Source organism: Scardinius erythrophthalmus (assembly GCF_964197995.2).
Source record: "Scardinius erythrophthalmus genome assembly, chromosome: 16".
Classification (NCBI taxonomy): Eukaryota; Metazoa; Chordata; class Actinopteri; order Cypriniformes; family Leuciscidae; genus Scardinius; species Scardinius erythrophthalmus.
Genome location: NC_138236.1, coordinates 34946984 through 34962576, shown reverse-complemented (window position 1 = coordinate 34962576; position 15593 = coordinate 34946984). Strand labels below are relative to the sequence as shown.

The 15593-nt window shown below is 33.9% G+C and overlaps 2 protein-coding genes across 2 annotated transcripts; one reads left to right on the top strand and one right to left on the bottom strand.

The window, feature by feature from the left end:
• Nucleotides 1–40: 40 nt before the first annotated feature.
• On the top strand, nt 41–7958 carry tfpt (TCF3 (E2A) fusion partner). Its single transcript, XM_081389876.1, has 6 exons — nt 41–308; nt 606–830; nt 3793–3863; nt 5385–5454; nt 5592–5726; nt 7343–7958. The coding sequence occupies exons 2-6, from the start codon at nt 606–608 to the stop codon at nt 7415–7417; spliced, it is 576 nt and encodes a 191-aa protein (XP_081246002.1). The 5' UTR covers nt 41–308; the 3' UTR covers nt 7418–7958.
• A 66-nt stretch (nt 7959–8024) lies between these two features.
• Nucleotides 8025–11123, bottom strand: mrpl51 (mitochondrial ribosomal protein L51; the record flags this gene model as incomplete). Its single annotated transcript, XM_081389877.1, has 4 exons — nt 10808–11123; nt 10576–10640; nt 10359–10466; nt 8025–8221 (listed from the first exon to the last, which is right to left on the bottom strand). Exons 2-4 carry the CDS (start codon nt 10637–10639, stop codon nt 8025–8027), a joined length of 369 nt encoding a protein of 122 aa, XP_081246003.1. The 5' UTR covers nt 10640; nt 10808–11123.
• Between the last annotated feature and the right edge of the window lie 4470 nt (nt 11124–15593).

The following is a 15593-nucleotide window of genomic DNA, read 5'->3' as shown; positions in this document are numbered from 1 at the left end:
GGCATCATGGGAAATGTAGTTTAATAAAAGTAATATTGGTGACGCATTCGCTCTGGATTGGCTCAACGGTCAATTACGTGTTTAAAACGCGTCTTATGTTTGATCTCGTTGTTTTGAGAGCTGTAATGTAGCTAAAAATGAATGTTTTTAGTTTTATTTTATTATATAACATAGGCTAATACATGCTTTGGTTGGATGCATCGATTAAATTATATGTAGACGGAACGAATGAGGAGTACAAAAGATACCTTCAGTATTTACAATAATCGGACATCATGTGCGGCTCTTTATAACATCTCTAACTAAAGGTGAGTGCAGAGCTGAATCTAACACAATCAGTAAAACTGCTAAAACGAACAGTTTTTAATAATGTAAATTACATTAGCTTATTCACAAGCATATCATAGGCTACTGCTGAACAGAAACGACCCATGTGAGGTCATAGAAAAGCATGCTTAGATTATGCTTGGTCAGTAAAATTATTTTCAACATTATCTGTAATGTAACTGTCAAAACTGAATATTGGGTGAGAAGGTGCACTCATGATGAATGCACTATGCATCTATGTAAGACAAATGATCGTTGTGTTTGTTCCTGTGCTTCAGATGATGGAGGATTTCTCAGGTCTGGCTTTACCTCCACTGTTTGGGGGCCACATCCTGGAAGCGGAGCTGGAGACGGGTGGGGTGGAGCTGGGCCCCAGCGGCAGTGAGCTCCTGGAGGATGATGGGGCCCCTGCCGGCCCCGCACAGGACGGGGAAGACGAGAGGAGAGAGCTGGACAAAAGCAAGTATCAAGCTCTCAGCAAGAGGTGCAAAGAGATTGAACAGGTGAACCGCTTCTGCATTTGCCCTGAACGGTGGTGTAGAACAGGGGTTTCAAACTGGGGTCCGGGGAAAAGACTAGAGAAAAACTGTAAATAAATCAATTAGATTCAAATAAATATATGAATGAATAAAAATCTGAATTGTGAATTAAATTTATAAAAAGTTGGTTATTTATCTATAGAGTAGAATAAATTAGAAAAATAAATAAATAAAAATACATTTTACAGTGAGTAGAATATATATATATATATATATATATATATATATATATATATATATATATATATATATATATATATATATGATGTAATGTAACTTTAAATAAACTAATTTTAGATTTATAATATTATAAATATAATATTATTTATTTATTTATTAGTGTATACATTTAGTGTTTATATTAAATAGATGCCTTTTAATTTTTTTGTTTTATTTATTTAATATTTTGGGTATTTTTCTTACAGAAATAAAATCTCTCCAATAATAATAAGATATAATATTATATATATATAATAAGTTAAATAAGTAAATAAATTAGATTAAAATAAATGTGATTTAAAATATGTGATTAAAATAAAAATTGTTAATTGTTGTTGGCGTATAGATTAAATTAGATTAATCAAAATGTTTATTTATTTATCTTAATATAAATAAACAAAAATAGATTACAATAAATAAATAATACATTTAACTGGACATTACTATAGGGAGTATGTGTATATACTAGGGATGTCAACGATTAATCGACGATCGATTAATTGTCGATAATACATTTAATCGATAAAACTTATCGATCATCGATTAAGCAGGTCTTCATGCGCGTGTGCGCTGCTCAACCGCGAAACATGTAAAGCGAGCGCGCCGGAGTTATGTTTGGGACCATTTTACACCTTCATCATGACTATAAGCTTGCGTGTGCATTCGCAGCCTTTTGTTTTGTGCAAATGTAAGTTGTTATACTTTTTATTTTGTGTAGGCCTATCTATATCTGATTTATCTCATATTGGATGCATTTGGTTAAGAATTAACTCTGTAGTAAAGCGTCAGCTTCAGCGCGCGCAGCTCAAACGGCAGTGCACGACTAATAATGACTATTGGGACTGTAATATTACATAACATTATAAAGAGAACAATATTGTAATAAAACATTGTGAATTATTTGGGTTTAGTTGCCGTGTCGCGTTGCTCCAGGAAGCGCGCGTCCACAACATGAGTAGTTCTGAATGATAGCACGTAACGTTAACTTAGTTCAAGTTCACTTGTGCATGAATTTGCGTCATTTTGTGCAGATATGATTTGTAATATTATGTTTATTTTTAATATATCTGATTAATCTCATATAGGATGCGTTTCTTTTAGATAAATAACGTGCTAGCAAAGTGCTCCAGTTGAAACGGTAGCAGATTCATTCAGCGCGTGCAGTTGTTCCAGGAAGAGCGCGTCACACATTCTAAGCGAATATGAGGCGGCGTTGGTGACACGTTGTATTAGTAGTTATATTTGATTATTAAATAATTAATTTAATTATCAATCACATCGAAACATTTTACAATCCTATTAGCCCTTTATTTATATTTAAAACCATTCTCATTGATTTGGTGAGGATTATAGCGTTCTGAGCAGCATTTGCACACCCTGTCATGCTGTTGGCCATAGCCACTGCAGTAGACGCATATCGCAGTATTACGGCTAACGATTAATCGATTAATTGATCGTTAATTTAAATGACGATCGATCATAGGAATTTGTGAAAATTGACATCCCTAGTATATACTGTATATAGTTATGTAACTTTTTTTTTATTTTTAAAATTTTTTGATAATAGATAGATGCCTTTTAATTTTTTTGTATTATGTATTTAATATTTCTATATATTTATATGAATATTTTGCTTATGGAAATACAATCTCTCCAAATATTCTAATAAAGAATACAGGGTTCCCACGGGTCATGGAATTTCTGGAATGTCATGGAATTTTAAAAGGTCTATTCCAGACATTGAAAGTCAGGGAATTTTATATATTTTTTGTCCAAGTCATGGAATATCAGGGAATTTAGTTTGTTGCTTTAAATTTTAGTTTCCATTTATAAAAATGTAATTTTTCTATAACGATTTTTTTATCACGCTGTTTCACAAATCTTTCTACGGAGCCCCTGAGGGGACCTTTGCAAAAATAATAATACGGACTTTGATTTGATTGTCTGCTATATATTTGCTTCTCATTTATTAAATACAGGCAATTGGTTGATGAAAAATATATTAAAATTAAGATACAATTTATAGAAAACGAAATTCACTTTAAAGAAAGGCTTTCTACAAAACAGAACAGCTCGGTGCTCCGCAAAACAGCAGCCTGTTTTGCTGTTCATTATAGGTCATGGAAATTTATCTTTTTAGTCAGTGAAAGTCAGGGAAAAGTCAGGGAATTTGACATTTGGTTTAGAGTGGGAACCCTGAGAATAAGTTAAAAATGAGTAAATAAATAAATAAAATAGATTAAAATAAGTTTAAAAAAAATGTGATTAAAATAAAAATAGTAGTTTTCTATTAATCAAAAAGTAAACAAAAATAGATAAATACATTATACATGTAACAGTAAAATCAATGTCTGAATAGGGTGTTTATTATAGATAGATGCCTGTGATGTTTCAGGATGGGGTCCCTCACACGGGGACGATCATATTTGGGGGTCCTTGACATCTAAAAGATTAAAAACCCAACTATATGACTTTCTTTTTTTCTGGGGAACACAAAAGGGAAGTTTTGAGTGGAAAATTTAGAAATTGTGCTCAGGATATTCTTTAGAAATTCACCTTTTTTGTTCCATGGACAAAATTAAAAAATCTGTCACAGATTTGAAACGATGTGAATGTGTGTAAATAGTAATGGATTTCTAATTTTGGACTGATCTATACATTTAAGTGAAAGGCTTCTTGACTAAAAGTCCTATGAACACGTTCTCAGGTAAATGAGAAGATTTTGGGACGGCTTCACCAGGTCCAGAGACTGACACGCCGACTGAGGAAGGAAAGGAGGTACGTGCACTTTGTTTTAGAAAGAAACACTAGTGATGGTTAAACGTTATCACTCCTGAGTTTGCCATGTTGAAGGATAAATAAAAGCAGTGGCTGAGAGTGAAGCCGGAGGGGATATTTGTTTTTAATTACCCCACACATTTGATTAAAACATCAAAATATGAATTTAAATAATCATCATCAGTTTTAAATATTTGGTTTGTTCTCTCTTGTTTTTGCATGTTCATAATTTCTTTGTATGACAGCCATGACAGCTAAAATTGATGTTGCACAATTTGGCATGTTTCATTGCGTTATCACAAATAAAACAATCGACTACAATATGCTTACAGAATCTTAATATTTGAATAAAGGATGAAGATGTAAATCTTCCTAGACCGGACATCACTTTTGCGCACTTCTGTACAAAAAAAAAAAAAAACAGCAGTGCATATTACTAAAAGCATAAATGGAATAATAATAATAACTAAGGTTGCTACTAACAATAATTTTTTTTTCAATTGATCGATTAATCCAATGATTCTGTCATTTCTGCCACGATTTTTTCTTTTTTTTACATTTTTATTCAAATATTTGTACATGAATTTTTTTCACAAAAAAAAAAATCCCAACATAAAAGTGGCAAGGATTAAAAGGCATTTATCACTAACATAAATGTCCATGAGTCCAATATAAATTCAGCCCAACAATGGCTAGTGTTGATTATATCCGCAAATGTATTTGTATTCTTTTTTTAAAGGGGTCCTAATATGCTTTTCCACTTTCTCAACGTTAGTGTGTAATGTTGCTGTTTGAGCGTTTTTTCCAGATCTTATCTCATTTAAATAATTCCCGCCCGCCGAATCCGCAGGAAGTGGACGAGGCCTGGTTGAGCTGCTGCTATGTCAAAGAGAGACCGTTTTTCCCACTCCTTTTCCGAAACTCATTTGTTTGACCTTCCTAAGGCTGACGAACTTTAGTTTTTTCGACAAATATCACAATTAAATGGTGGATAACATCATATCTATAATGTAGGCCTATAAGAAAATGACCTAAAACAATCATACCACTCTGAAACGTCCTGTGAAATCTGTGCTTGAAATTCATGTTCGTTTTCATTGTCTGAATCGAGCTCTAATTGGTTTGAAACTGACTCCATCGTTAAAATTTACACTAGAGAAGAGCTCTCAATTATGGGGGGGCGGGACATTTCTCGAACATGCGCTGTCAATCACAGCACATTTCATATTTCGGAAGGAGGGGCTTCATCGAAATCAATGTTCGAGCCAGACTGGGGAGAGAGGTGCTGTAATAATGTGAAATATAATGTGTTTTTTAAACAATCAAGCATGAAAATATAGTCTAGTACACCCCAAAAACAAAATCAAGACTTCATAAAAGGGCTGATAGGACCTGTTCTGTTATATTTCAGGCATTTTTCTTAAGGAAAGAAATATCTCCTAACGAATGCTGTAAAGAGAACCCTGTCACTTGGTAGTGTGTTAATATAACACAGTGTAACATCTGCTGATGTGTGCCCAGGTTTCTGATGAAGACTCTGGACTCGTATGGAGATGATTACAGGACGGCACAGCTCACCATCCCACTAGAGGTGAGGAACAAAAACTGCTTTAACATGAAGCTGTGTTCACACCCAATGCGGATTTGGCTTTTAAATCGGATTTATTTGAAAGTTATTCAACTCTATTTGTTGTAACTACACTAAACACGCTTGATGTGTTGAAACAGGATGAAGGAAAGGCTTTAGATCCCGCTCTCGCCGGTGATGAAGACGGCTCTTCTCCAGCGTTTGCTCTTCAGTCCGCAGGTGGACCCAAGAGAAAGAGGCATCGTGTTCCCAAGGACAGAGAGAGAGACGCACAGGTATAAAAAACACATTTATAAACGTGGCGTACGCACAAAACGGGGCTGAAAATGTGCGTACGCCACTTCCGACACATAAGTTGTGATTTATAAAAAAAAACTTGACGGGAAAATGTGCGCTCCTGCACGCAAACTCTGACCCATGCGTACGAATGTTTTGGAGATGGAGTTTGGCGACACCGATGGTGAGCTGGAGTTAAGTGTCTTTTTGGTCACTTTTAGACAGAAAATCTAAAGAAAATTAAACTTATACAGAAAGATAATACAAATATAATTTCACTCACCAAGCCTGTCACTTGAAGCAAATATCCATCCCTTCTTAAATGTCCGCGCCAGCGAGCGCGTTGGGCCGTTTAGTGAAACTGACGCAGTTTAAATAAATAAAATAATGATTTAAACTATGTTTTACTTCTGATATAAACATTTAGATTAAATATGCCATTCAAATGAATGGAGTTGCACTTAAACATGAAATCATTACTGAGAAGTTACAACATTTTTATATTCAAATTCAGTCAATAGAAATATTTGTTGTGGATGCGATTGTTTTAATGTTTTAACCACAGAGATAACTGCTTATCATGATAATACCAGACTGTCTGAGAAAATAGTTTCGTGCAAATAATGCCCAAGGCATATCTGTTTCCATTAAAAATATCAATTAAAAATACAATTCGGCCAGTGGAAAAGATTGAGAAAAACTTTCTCTGAAATGTATTTTATACACTATTTGATTTAGGCCTATGTATTCAAAAACAAGGCAAGGATAGGCAACTACTTGATTTTTATTAATGTAATGTGTCTTGTACCGTTAAACGTTATCACGTGGATGAATAATCATATGCAAATGATATGCAGATGAGGATCTGCATAGTAAAACTAGGCGTTGTAAGCTCCATATATGGTTATTTCGGGTGGAGACGCATGTGCGCACAGTCTTCCGCTGACTGGGATTTATAAAGTGAATTCTGCACAGGTTCTGGCATTATTACTATTTAAAACAGCTGTTTTCTATGTGAATATATTTTAAAATGTAATTAATTTCTGTGGTGCAAAGCTGACTTTTCAGCGTCATTACTCCAGTCTTCAGTGTCACATGATCCTTCAGTAATCACTCGAATTCTTATTATTAATGTTGAAAACAGTTGTTTGTTGTGCGAATGTGCGTCATATTTTTTTTGTGGAAACCATGATTCTTTTAATGTTTCACCAATTCTTTAATGAATATGAAGTTGAAAAGAACATTTCTATGAAATGGAATTTTTTTGTAACATTATAAATGTCTTTACTGTCACTTTTGATCAATTTATTGCATCCTTGCTGAGAATTAATTTAAAAAAAGAAAATCATCATACTGATCACAAACATTTCAATGTTAGTGTATGCAGGTAATATTACACTCTAGAGGGAATAAATGTCACTTTAGAAAGGGGACGTACATCTCCAATAACTCGGCCATTTTAAAACATCACACCGTCCCGAAGACACGTGATTTGAGGAGTCACTCGAACACAAACTCTGCAGAACCACGACCTCAACTATGATCAGCTTGCCTTAGCAAACACCATTATAGTGACATTATTAAGAGATACGTGTTGTTGTGTTTTTCCCCACAGATGGAGTCGGAGACGCCGGTCATTACAGAGGGTCCGTTCACCGGATTCCCCAGTCCCAGTTCCCTCTCTCACTGAACCCAGAGCAGAACCTCCACACTTACAGGAAATCACTCAGGGGGGGGGGGCTGAATGAGAAATGTTTTATGTTTTTATAATTAGTGTAGAGCATTTTTATGTAAGCTTGTTTTCACCACAGGATTAAAAGAAATATTATTGTAACTTTTTTTCCTAGCAATTCTGAATTTTTTTCCCCTCTGAATTGTGATATACAAACTTGGAATTGCAAGTCATAAATTGTGAGATTATGCAAGGAAAAAAATCAGAATGGTGAGCTATAAACTTACAGATATAAAAGGCAATTGCAACCTTTTAATCTCCTAATTCTGTTTTTTTTTTTTTTTTTTTTTTGCTCACAGTTCCACATTTATAACTCTCTCACAATACAAACTTTTTTTCCCTCAGAATTGTGAGATACAAAATTTTAATTCCGTGGCAGAAACAAGCTTCCATACATTTGATCTCAATCCTTGACGTTGATCTTTTGTAAAGATGAAGACATTGTGACAAAGATGTTTTTTTTTTACGGTTTAATAAACAGAGCTGCAGCTTTTGACACAAAATGAACTTCACATGGATACAAATGAAGGAGACACACACACACACACACCAGCTGTCGCTCAGTCTATCTGTGTTTGCCGTATCTGTTGAACCGGCGGTACAGGAAGCTGATCCTCTTGTCCAGGATGTGCTTGTCCTCCGTCATCATCCGGTCTCCGACCATCCGCTTCTTCCTGATGAGACGCTGAAGCTCTATTCCCCTGAAGCCCCGGAGCCACACGGGCCCTCTGATCAGGTCTTTAGGGTGGGCTTTAAAATCACCTGCAGTCAAACACAGTCAGCGTTACACCACGGTCTGCGGAAACAATACAGCAGTTCCCTATACAAATGCTGGACCAAAAGTACAGTAGAAAGAAAATTGTGTAAAAGAAGGTTCATTAGTTAGCTACCTTAGTTAACAAGAACTAAGAATGAACAATACCTCTACAGCATTTATTAATCTTAGTTCATATTAATTTCAACATTTACTAATACATTATTAAAATCGAAGGTTGTATTTGTTAACATTAATGCACTGTGAACTAACATGAACAAACAATGAACAGCTATATTTTTATTAATAAATGCTGTAACAAATGTATTGCTCATTGTTAGTTCATGTTAATTAATACATTAACTAATGAACCGTATTGTAAAGTGTTATCAATTATTTTATTATGTTCACTTACAATGTTAATAGTTTTTCCGTATATTGTTTTTGTGCAAAAAAATCAGAGGGTCAGAGGTCACTCTTCCGCCAGAACTAGACTCACGTACGGCTTTTACTGGAAGACAATTTTCTTACAAAAACGCTTCGCTTCAGAAGGCCTTTATTAACCCCTGGAGTCGTATGGATTACTTTTACGATGGATTGATGCGCTTTTTGGAGCTTCAAAAACTCCATTCACTCCCATTATAAAGCTTGGAAGAGCAGGACATTTTTTAATATAACTGATTGTGTTTGGCTGAAAGAAGAGGGTCATATACACCTAGGATGACTTGAACGTGAGTCAATTATGGGATAATTTTCATTTTTGGGTGAACTATCCCTTTAAGTGACTGAACGCCAGTGGGCGGGGCCTATGGTGTGATGATGTAAAACTGTTCCTCAATGTCTTGCTCTGGAGGATTTCATATGCAAATACATTTTTGACCATGTGATGTCACAGATCCCCCAATATATCAAAACGAGTTGTTTTGAAGCCTGATTAAATAAATGCTGTGTTAATAATGAGGATGATGTTTTAAGTTCTGAAACTTGCAGGATGCTTTAATGGTTTAATATAGGCCTATATGTCAAATAATCAAGGCAAATTTGATTTCTCATGTCGTGACCCATTTAAACTAAAATAAATACACTATATATAAAATGAAACATTAAGATAAATAAATCAATACATCTAAAATACATGCATCAACATTTACAGCACAGTAATATAGTGAGTAGAAAAGATTGAATGTTACAATAGAAACACTGTTCAATTTTCACAGTATAAATTTGGTCTCCATACAGGAAAGTTAGCTGCCTTTTAAACTTTAAGGATGGGGTCCCTCATACGAGGATGATCATATTTGGGGATCTGTGGCATCTAAAGATTGAAAAAAAACCCTGGCCTATACATTTCAGCCTAGGGCTGGGCGGTTTACATAGAAGAATTAGAAAATGGTTATTTGAACATTGTGATGATTTTAAGGCAATATTTGTCCATGTGTTATGTTTTCCATCCTGGTTGACCAGTTTTCGGTTAAATACTTTTCACAACTGAGTTAAAAATGATAAGACATATTTTAATCGAGTCTCAGATTTAAACCTTGATAGCTAAATGAGACCCATTAGATTACAATGATTTATTTGCATCATTCCTAGTTTACAGAACTTCTTGTGTGGCATTTTACACTCTTATTAAGAAGGTAAATATTAAATAATTGTGAATAAATAATCTGTAAATGTATATATATATATGTATGTATGTATATATATATATATATATATATATATATATATATATATATATATATATATATATATACAGATTATTTGCAATTATTTAATTTTTTTTTTTTTTTTTTTTTTTGCTGTGCATTGTTATTTTGGTGCATGCATTTAATAATAAAAAAGTGTTCTTTTAAAAAATATATATATTGTATTACAAATTGTATCTAATCAATTTGAGAGCAACTACTAACTACTAACACTCTGAATATTGGCGAAATGGTGAAAGTGAGTTCTAGTGTTCCTACACCACATTTTCACAGTAGTTCATGAATACTGGATGAGGATTTATAAAAACCAATTTTAAAATGACTGAACTTTACTAAGGACCACAACACATTTCTTATTGAAATACAAAGATGAACACCATTTAATAAATAGCAATGAATTAAGGGTAAACTGTATATGTGTAAATAAGTCACTCACCCAATATCCCAATGTTGTCATAGACTCCAAACATGCTTCTCTTCTCCGTCCATCGATCCACCTCTTTCAGTTTGGGAATGGCGTGCATTCGTATTCTAGCACAAGTGCCTGTGTGATACAGGACATGCATCATGTTACTCATATTACAAGAGGACAATACGCACAATCAATCAGATATAATAATGAAAGGAGAATCCACACACACACACACACACACCTGTGCTGAAGTGTCTCGCGCAGAAAGTCCCCGCGCGACTCAACAGTCCTCCAAACACAGACATGCTGTAAAACCAATTACAACGCAGATTTACTCTCAAGCATTACCGTTACATCTACATCAATGATAGTGTGATACATGTGTTCATGAAGCTCTTGACCTTCAGTCGCGAGCACAGTGACATTAGATCCTGTCGCGTGCTCAACTCAGTCTGTCTTTAAACGCGCTTTACCTTCAGAGAATCCGCGTTGGAAGTTAGAAAGTGTTTCAAACCACAGTTGGATGCTGCTAAATACTTTAAAACTTCGGAAATTCTCCAGGTAAATCTAGCGATCCCGGTGGTGTGTTATCCATGTGTACACACTACCACAGCAGCCATTTAACGTCTTTCATAATAAAAGTCCGATTTTTTATGAAGAATATTTTTGTTTTTTGTTTATGATAATCACCACAGACGTAAGTAATGAGTTGATTGTATGTAAATTCGACTTTCTATAATATTTTTCAACCTCCACAGGCAAGTGTTTGAAAATATATAACCTCTGTATGTGTTAAACATTAACATGGTCATTCTTCAATTGGGGTGGCAAATGAGAGGCAGAAAATGTAAAAATGCTTGTTTGTTTTCTTTTAATAAAATGTATTGCTATGCATTTAAAATTAGTTTAATATTCTATATCCATTAAAAATGAAGCTTAATAACATTTCGATTTTTAAATTATTTTAATCAAACACTGGTGAAACCACCACTAATTTGTTACCAATATTTGAAGTACAATTTTGGTTTGTTCAAAAATGAGCAGGGATATGCAACTTTAGGTAATAATGAATAAATACATAAATTACTTTAAGGTTTCAAAATTTCATTTTTCAAAAATAAAAAAGGCCCATATTTTTCCCAAATATTTTTTTTTAAATGTGTATAAAAAAGGCAGGAAAAATGGTCTGTGCTACCTTTATAAATTTAAGATTAAATGGCTCTGAAGGAAAGAAATTTCAGATACGTTTTGAAGTAACACCACAGACGTAATATTGCATAAAAGGTTTAACAATTACGGTGACGCATTGCTGCCACATACATTTTTTCCACTCAATTATGTCGTAATAACGAAATCTTATGTCGTTAAAACGACGTATTTTCTCGTAATAACGAGATGCTATGTAGTTACAACGACATATTTTCTTGGCCTTATCAATTACATCTACATCAATTATAGTGTGATAAATGTGTAGTCATGTACAAAATATGCCTTTATCCACATAAAATTGATAGCCAATCACGCCTTTATCACACTTCTATGTTCAAAAAGCTTAAGCAAGTAGCAGCCCTCAATCAGGCAAAATTAATCAATGAGGCCCTTTAAAAAAAAAAAAAAAAAAAAAAAAATATATATATATATATATATATATATATATATATATATATATATATATATATATATATATATATATATATATTATAGGCCTATAAGTTTTTTTTTATATAATATATTATATATAAGATGTTTTTTTTATAGGCTATATCTTCATTACCTAGAGATATAATTAAACAAAAAGTAGTCAAAACACATCTAGCAGAACTGTAAAACCCAAGTTAAGCTAACTCATTTCATTTGGGGAAACCGATTGCCTCAATTCAATTAAGTTACAAACAATAGTTGAGTACTCTGAACTTATTTTAATTGAGTCCACTAAAACAATAATATTTAGTAATACACAATTAAACTTTACACTGCATTTAAATACTTTATATAGCTGAAAATTGTGAAATGACAAACTTTAAATGAACTCAGAGCACTTGCAGTTACTGTTAGCTCAATGTCACACAAAGTCAAATTCAATAAGTTAAGCTAACTTATTACATTTGAGGACACCGGTTGCCTTAATTCTTTTAATTAAAAAAAAAACAATAGTTATGAGTACTCTGCAATTATTTCAGTTGAGTTTACTAAAAGTAGATATACATTGCAGTCAAGAAATTAAGTGATTAATTAAGTGATTATTGAGAATTAGTGATTAATACCTGCTGTGAGGAAAGAGAAACAAAAGAACTACAACTGACTTCCAACCAAAGCCTTAGATGAAATCAACTCAAGATAAAAGACATTTAAATCTCTAAAGATCTCAGCAGAGGAGGATTAAACCACTACACAAACAGCATTACCAGCTTCTCTTATTACTAAACAGTTTGACTTTTGTCATGCGTCTACAGAAGTTGTTACTGAGAATGAATAGAGGGTTAGATGATAATGATTTATTGAGTTTCATTTAAAGACACCATGATATAGATCAGTGTGTGCTTTAGTTGGGTTCTTGGCCCTTGTCTTTATAACACCAGTTTTTCCTTTGGCTGCTGTAACTGAGTGTTTATAAAACACATTTGTTATGGCACATACGCCAAGAGAAAATATGAGCATGTAGTTGTGTTTAGATGATAAAAATCATCATTTAGTGACTTGATTCTCTGATCTTTTCCAGAGCCTAATCTCTGATTAGACAGGTGATGTATTACTTGTATTATTCATTATAATAGAACTGATTCTGCTGTAAGGCCCATTGTTGTGACAATCAGATGTTAAAAACCTTTGTGGTATCATGCTGACTTACACAGTAATCAAGAATCAGCATATGAATCTCAACAATGGTGACCATTAAAAAATGAATTTGCCGCAATGCAATAATGGTCACCATTGTTGAGATTCATATGCTGATTCTTGATGTCTGTGTGAGTCTTAGTAATGCAATACCTTTTCTGTGAAACTTTTTGTGCACAACTATTTGTGAAATCCTTCATATTATCTGACGGTCACAACAAGGCTTGCTCTTGTGCTGTAGAATCACAGTTTTGAGTAAAACTAATATGTTGCCCTTTTAATCAGAGATCAGACTCTGAATGAAATCAGTGAATCAAATCACTAAATGATGATTGTCATCATTAATCCTTCACCATCAACACCCTATCAGACTTTTCCTTGGCTTTTGTGCCATAACAAATATGTTTTATAAACACTCAATTATAGCAGCCAAAGAAAATCTTAAGTGCAAAATTGAAGGGCCAAGAGCCCAACTAAAGCACACGCTGATCTCCATCATGGTGACCTTAAATGAAACTCAAATCATCAACTTCTAAACCTTTGTTAATTCTAATAAGAACTTCTGTAGACGAATGGCAGTAATAAAGTCAAAGTGGTTAATAATAAGTGAAGCTTGTAATGCTGTTCGTGGAGTTGTTGAATCCTCCTCTGCTGAAATCTTGAGATATTTAATGTCTTCTTTATTCACCAGTTGATTTTGCTGTGGCTGGAAGTCAGTTGTAGTTCTTGCGTTTCTCTTTCCTTCAGTGATTCTGCTTGTCAACAGCAGGTTCTCATCACTAATGCTCAATCATCACTTAATTAATCAGTTAATTATACAATTATCATTCTGGGATCTAGAAATGTTCTATAATTCATTCAGTTTAAAGTTCTGTTTCAGTCATTCAAGTTTCGGTAATATTTGAGTGCTGTGTGAACTCAATTCTGTTTAGTACATATTACTGTTAGGTTTTACAGTGTAGCCTAAAGTTGTTTATTTTTAACAAAATTGTGTTCTTATTTTGTTTAATTAACGAAATGTCAATCTTCGTCTTTATAACAGAAGATACAATACAATACAAAAATCTTCAAGATACAGCCTACAATCTTCACATGTATAACGGATTGTCACCTTATAAACAGTCCGTTGTGTGGTGGAATAAGCAATGCTATATAGAAATATATGGATAGTATCTTAATTTAAACTTTATTTTATTATTTTATTAGTTCATTAACTAATTATGCTAACTCAGCTAATTTAATGTAAAGAGCTGGATACTAATTACTAATTAAATAATGTCAAATATTAAATGTAGGCTATTGATTAGAGTTGCCATAGACTAAAGATTTTCTGACATTCATTGTTTTTCAGCTTATTATGACCCGAGTTCAAGTCCTGGTTCGTCAAACTTTCTTGATACTATACTGTCCTATCATAATAAAAGGCAAAAAAACATTCTTAAACTTATGCAAGTTAAGCTCCATCCACACACAAAAACAAAATCAGCATTTGTTAAGCCATTACATCAACACCTCTCATAATGGTCGTGGGGGAACGGATTCCGACAGCTGTTTTTTTTGCCGTCGGATTCTGTTCCCCCCATATTTCTGACACACTGAGGTTCTAATATTTATCAAATTGATGATGTTTAATTTCCACACACAGAATAGAATAAGCATATTTCAAGCCGATACATCAACATCTCTCATCATTGGGGTGGGGAAACGGATTTCGACAGCTGAACTATTTGCCGTCGGATTCTGTTCCCCCTATGTTTCTTACACAATGAGGTTCTAACATTTATCACATTACAGCAGTTTGGTTACTCCAATAGCCTAGTGTTCAGTACCCTTTGCACTGGCGTTTATTGTTTTTCAGCTTACTATGACCGGAGTTCAAGTCCCGTTTCGTCAAGCTTTCTTGATACTATACTGTCCTATCATAAAAAAAGGCAAAAAAATATATTGTTTAAACTTATGCAAGTTAAGCTCCATCCATACACAAAAATAAAATCAGCATTTGTTAAGCCATTACATCAACACCTCTCATAATGGTAGTGGGGGAACGGATTCCGACAGCTGTTTTTTTGGCCGTCGGATTCTGTTCCCACCATATTTCTGACACACTGAGGTTCTAATATTTATCAAATTGATGCTGTTTAAGCTCCATCCACACACAGAATAGAATAAGCATATTTTAAGCCGATACATAAACATCTCTCATCATTGGGGTGGGGGAACGGATTTCGACAGCTGACCTATTTGCCGTCAGATTCTGTTCCCCCTATGTTTCTTACACAATGAGGTTCTAATATTTATCACATTGCAATTTATATAGCAAAACCCAATAGCCTAGTGGTCAGTACCCTTTGCACTGGTGTTTGTTGTTTTTCAGCTTATTATGACCCGAGTTCAAGTCCCGGTTCGTCAAACTTTCTTGATACT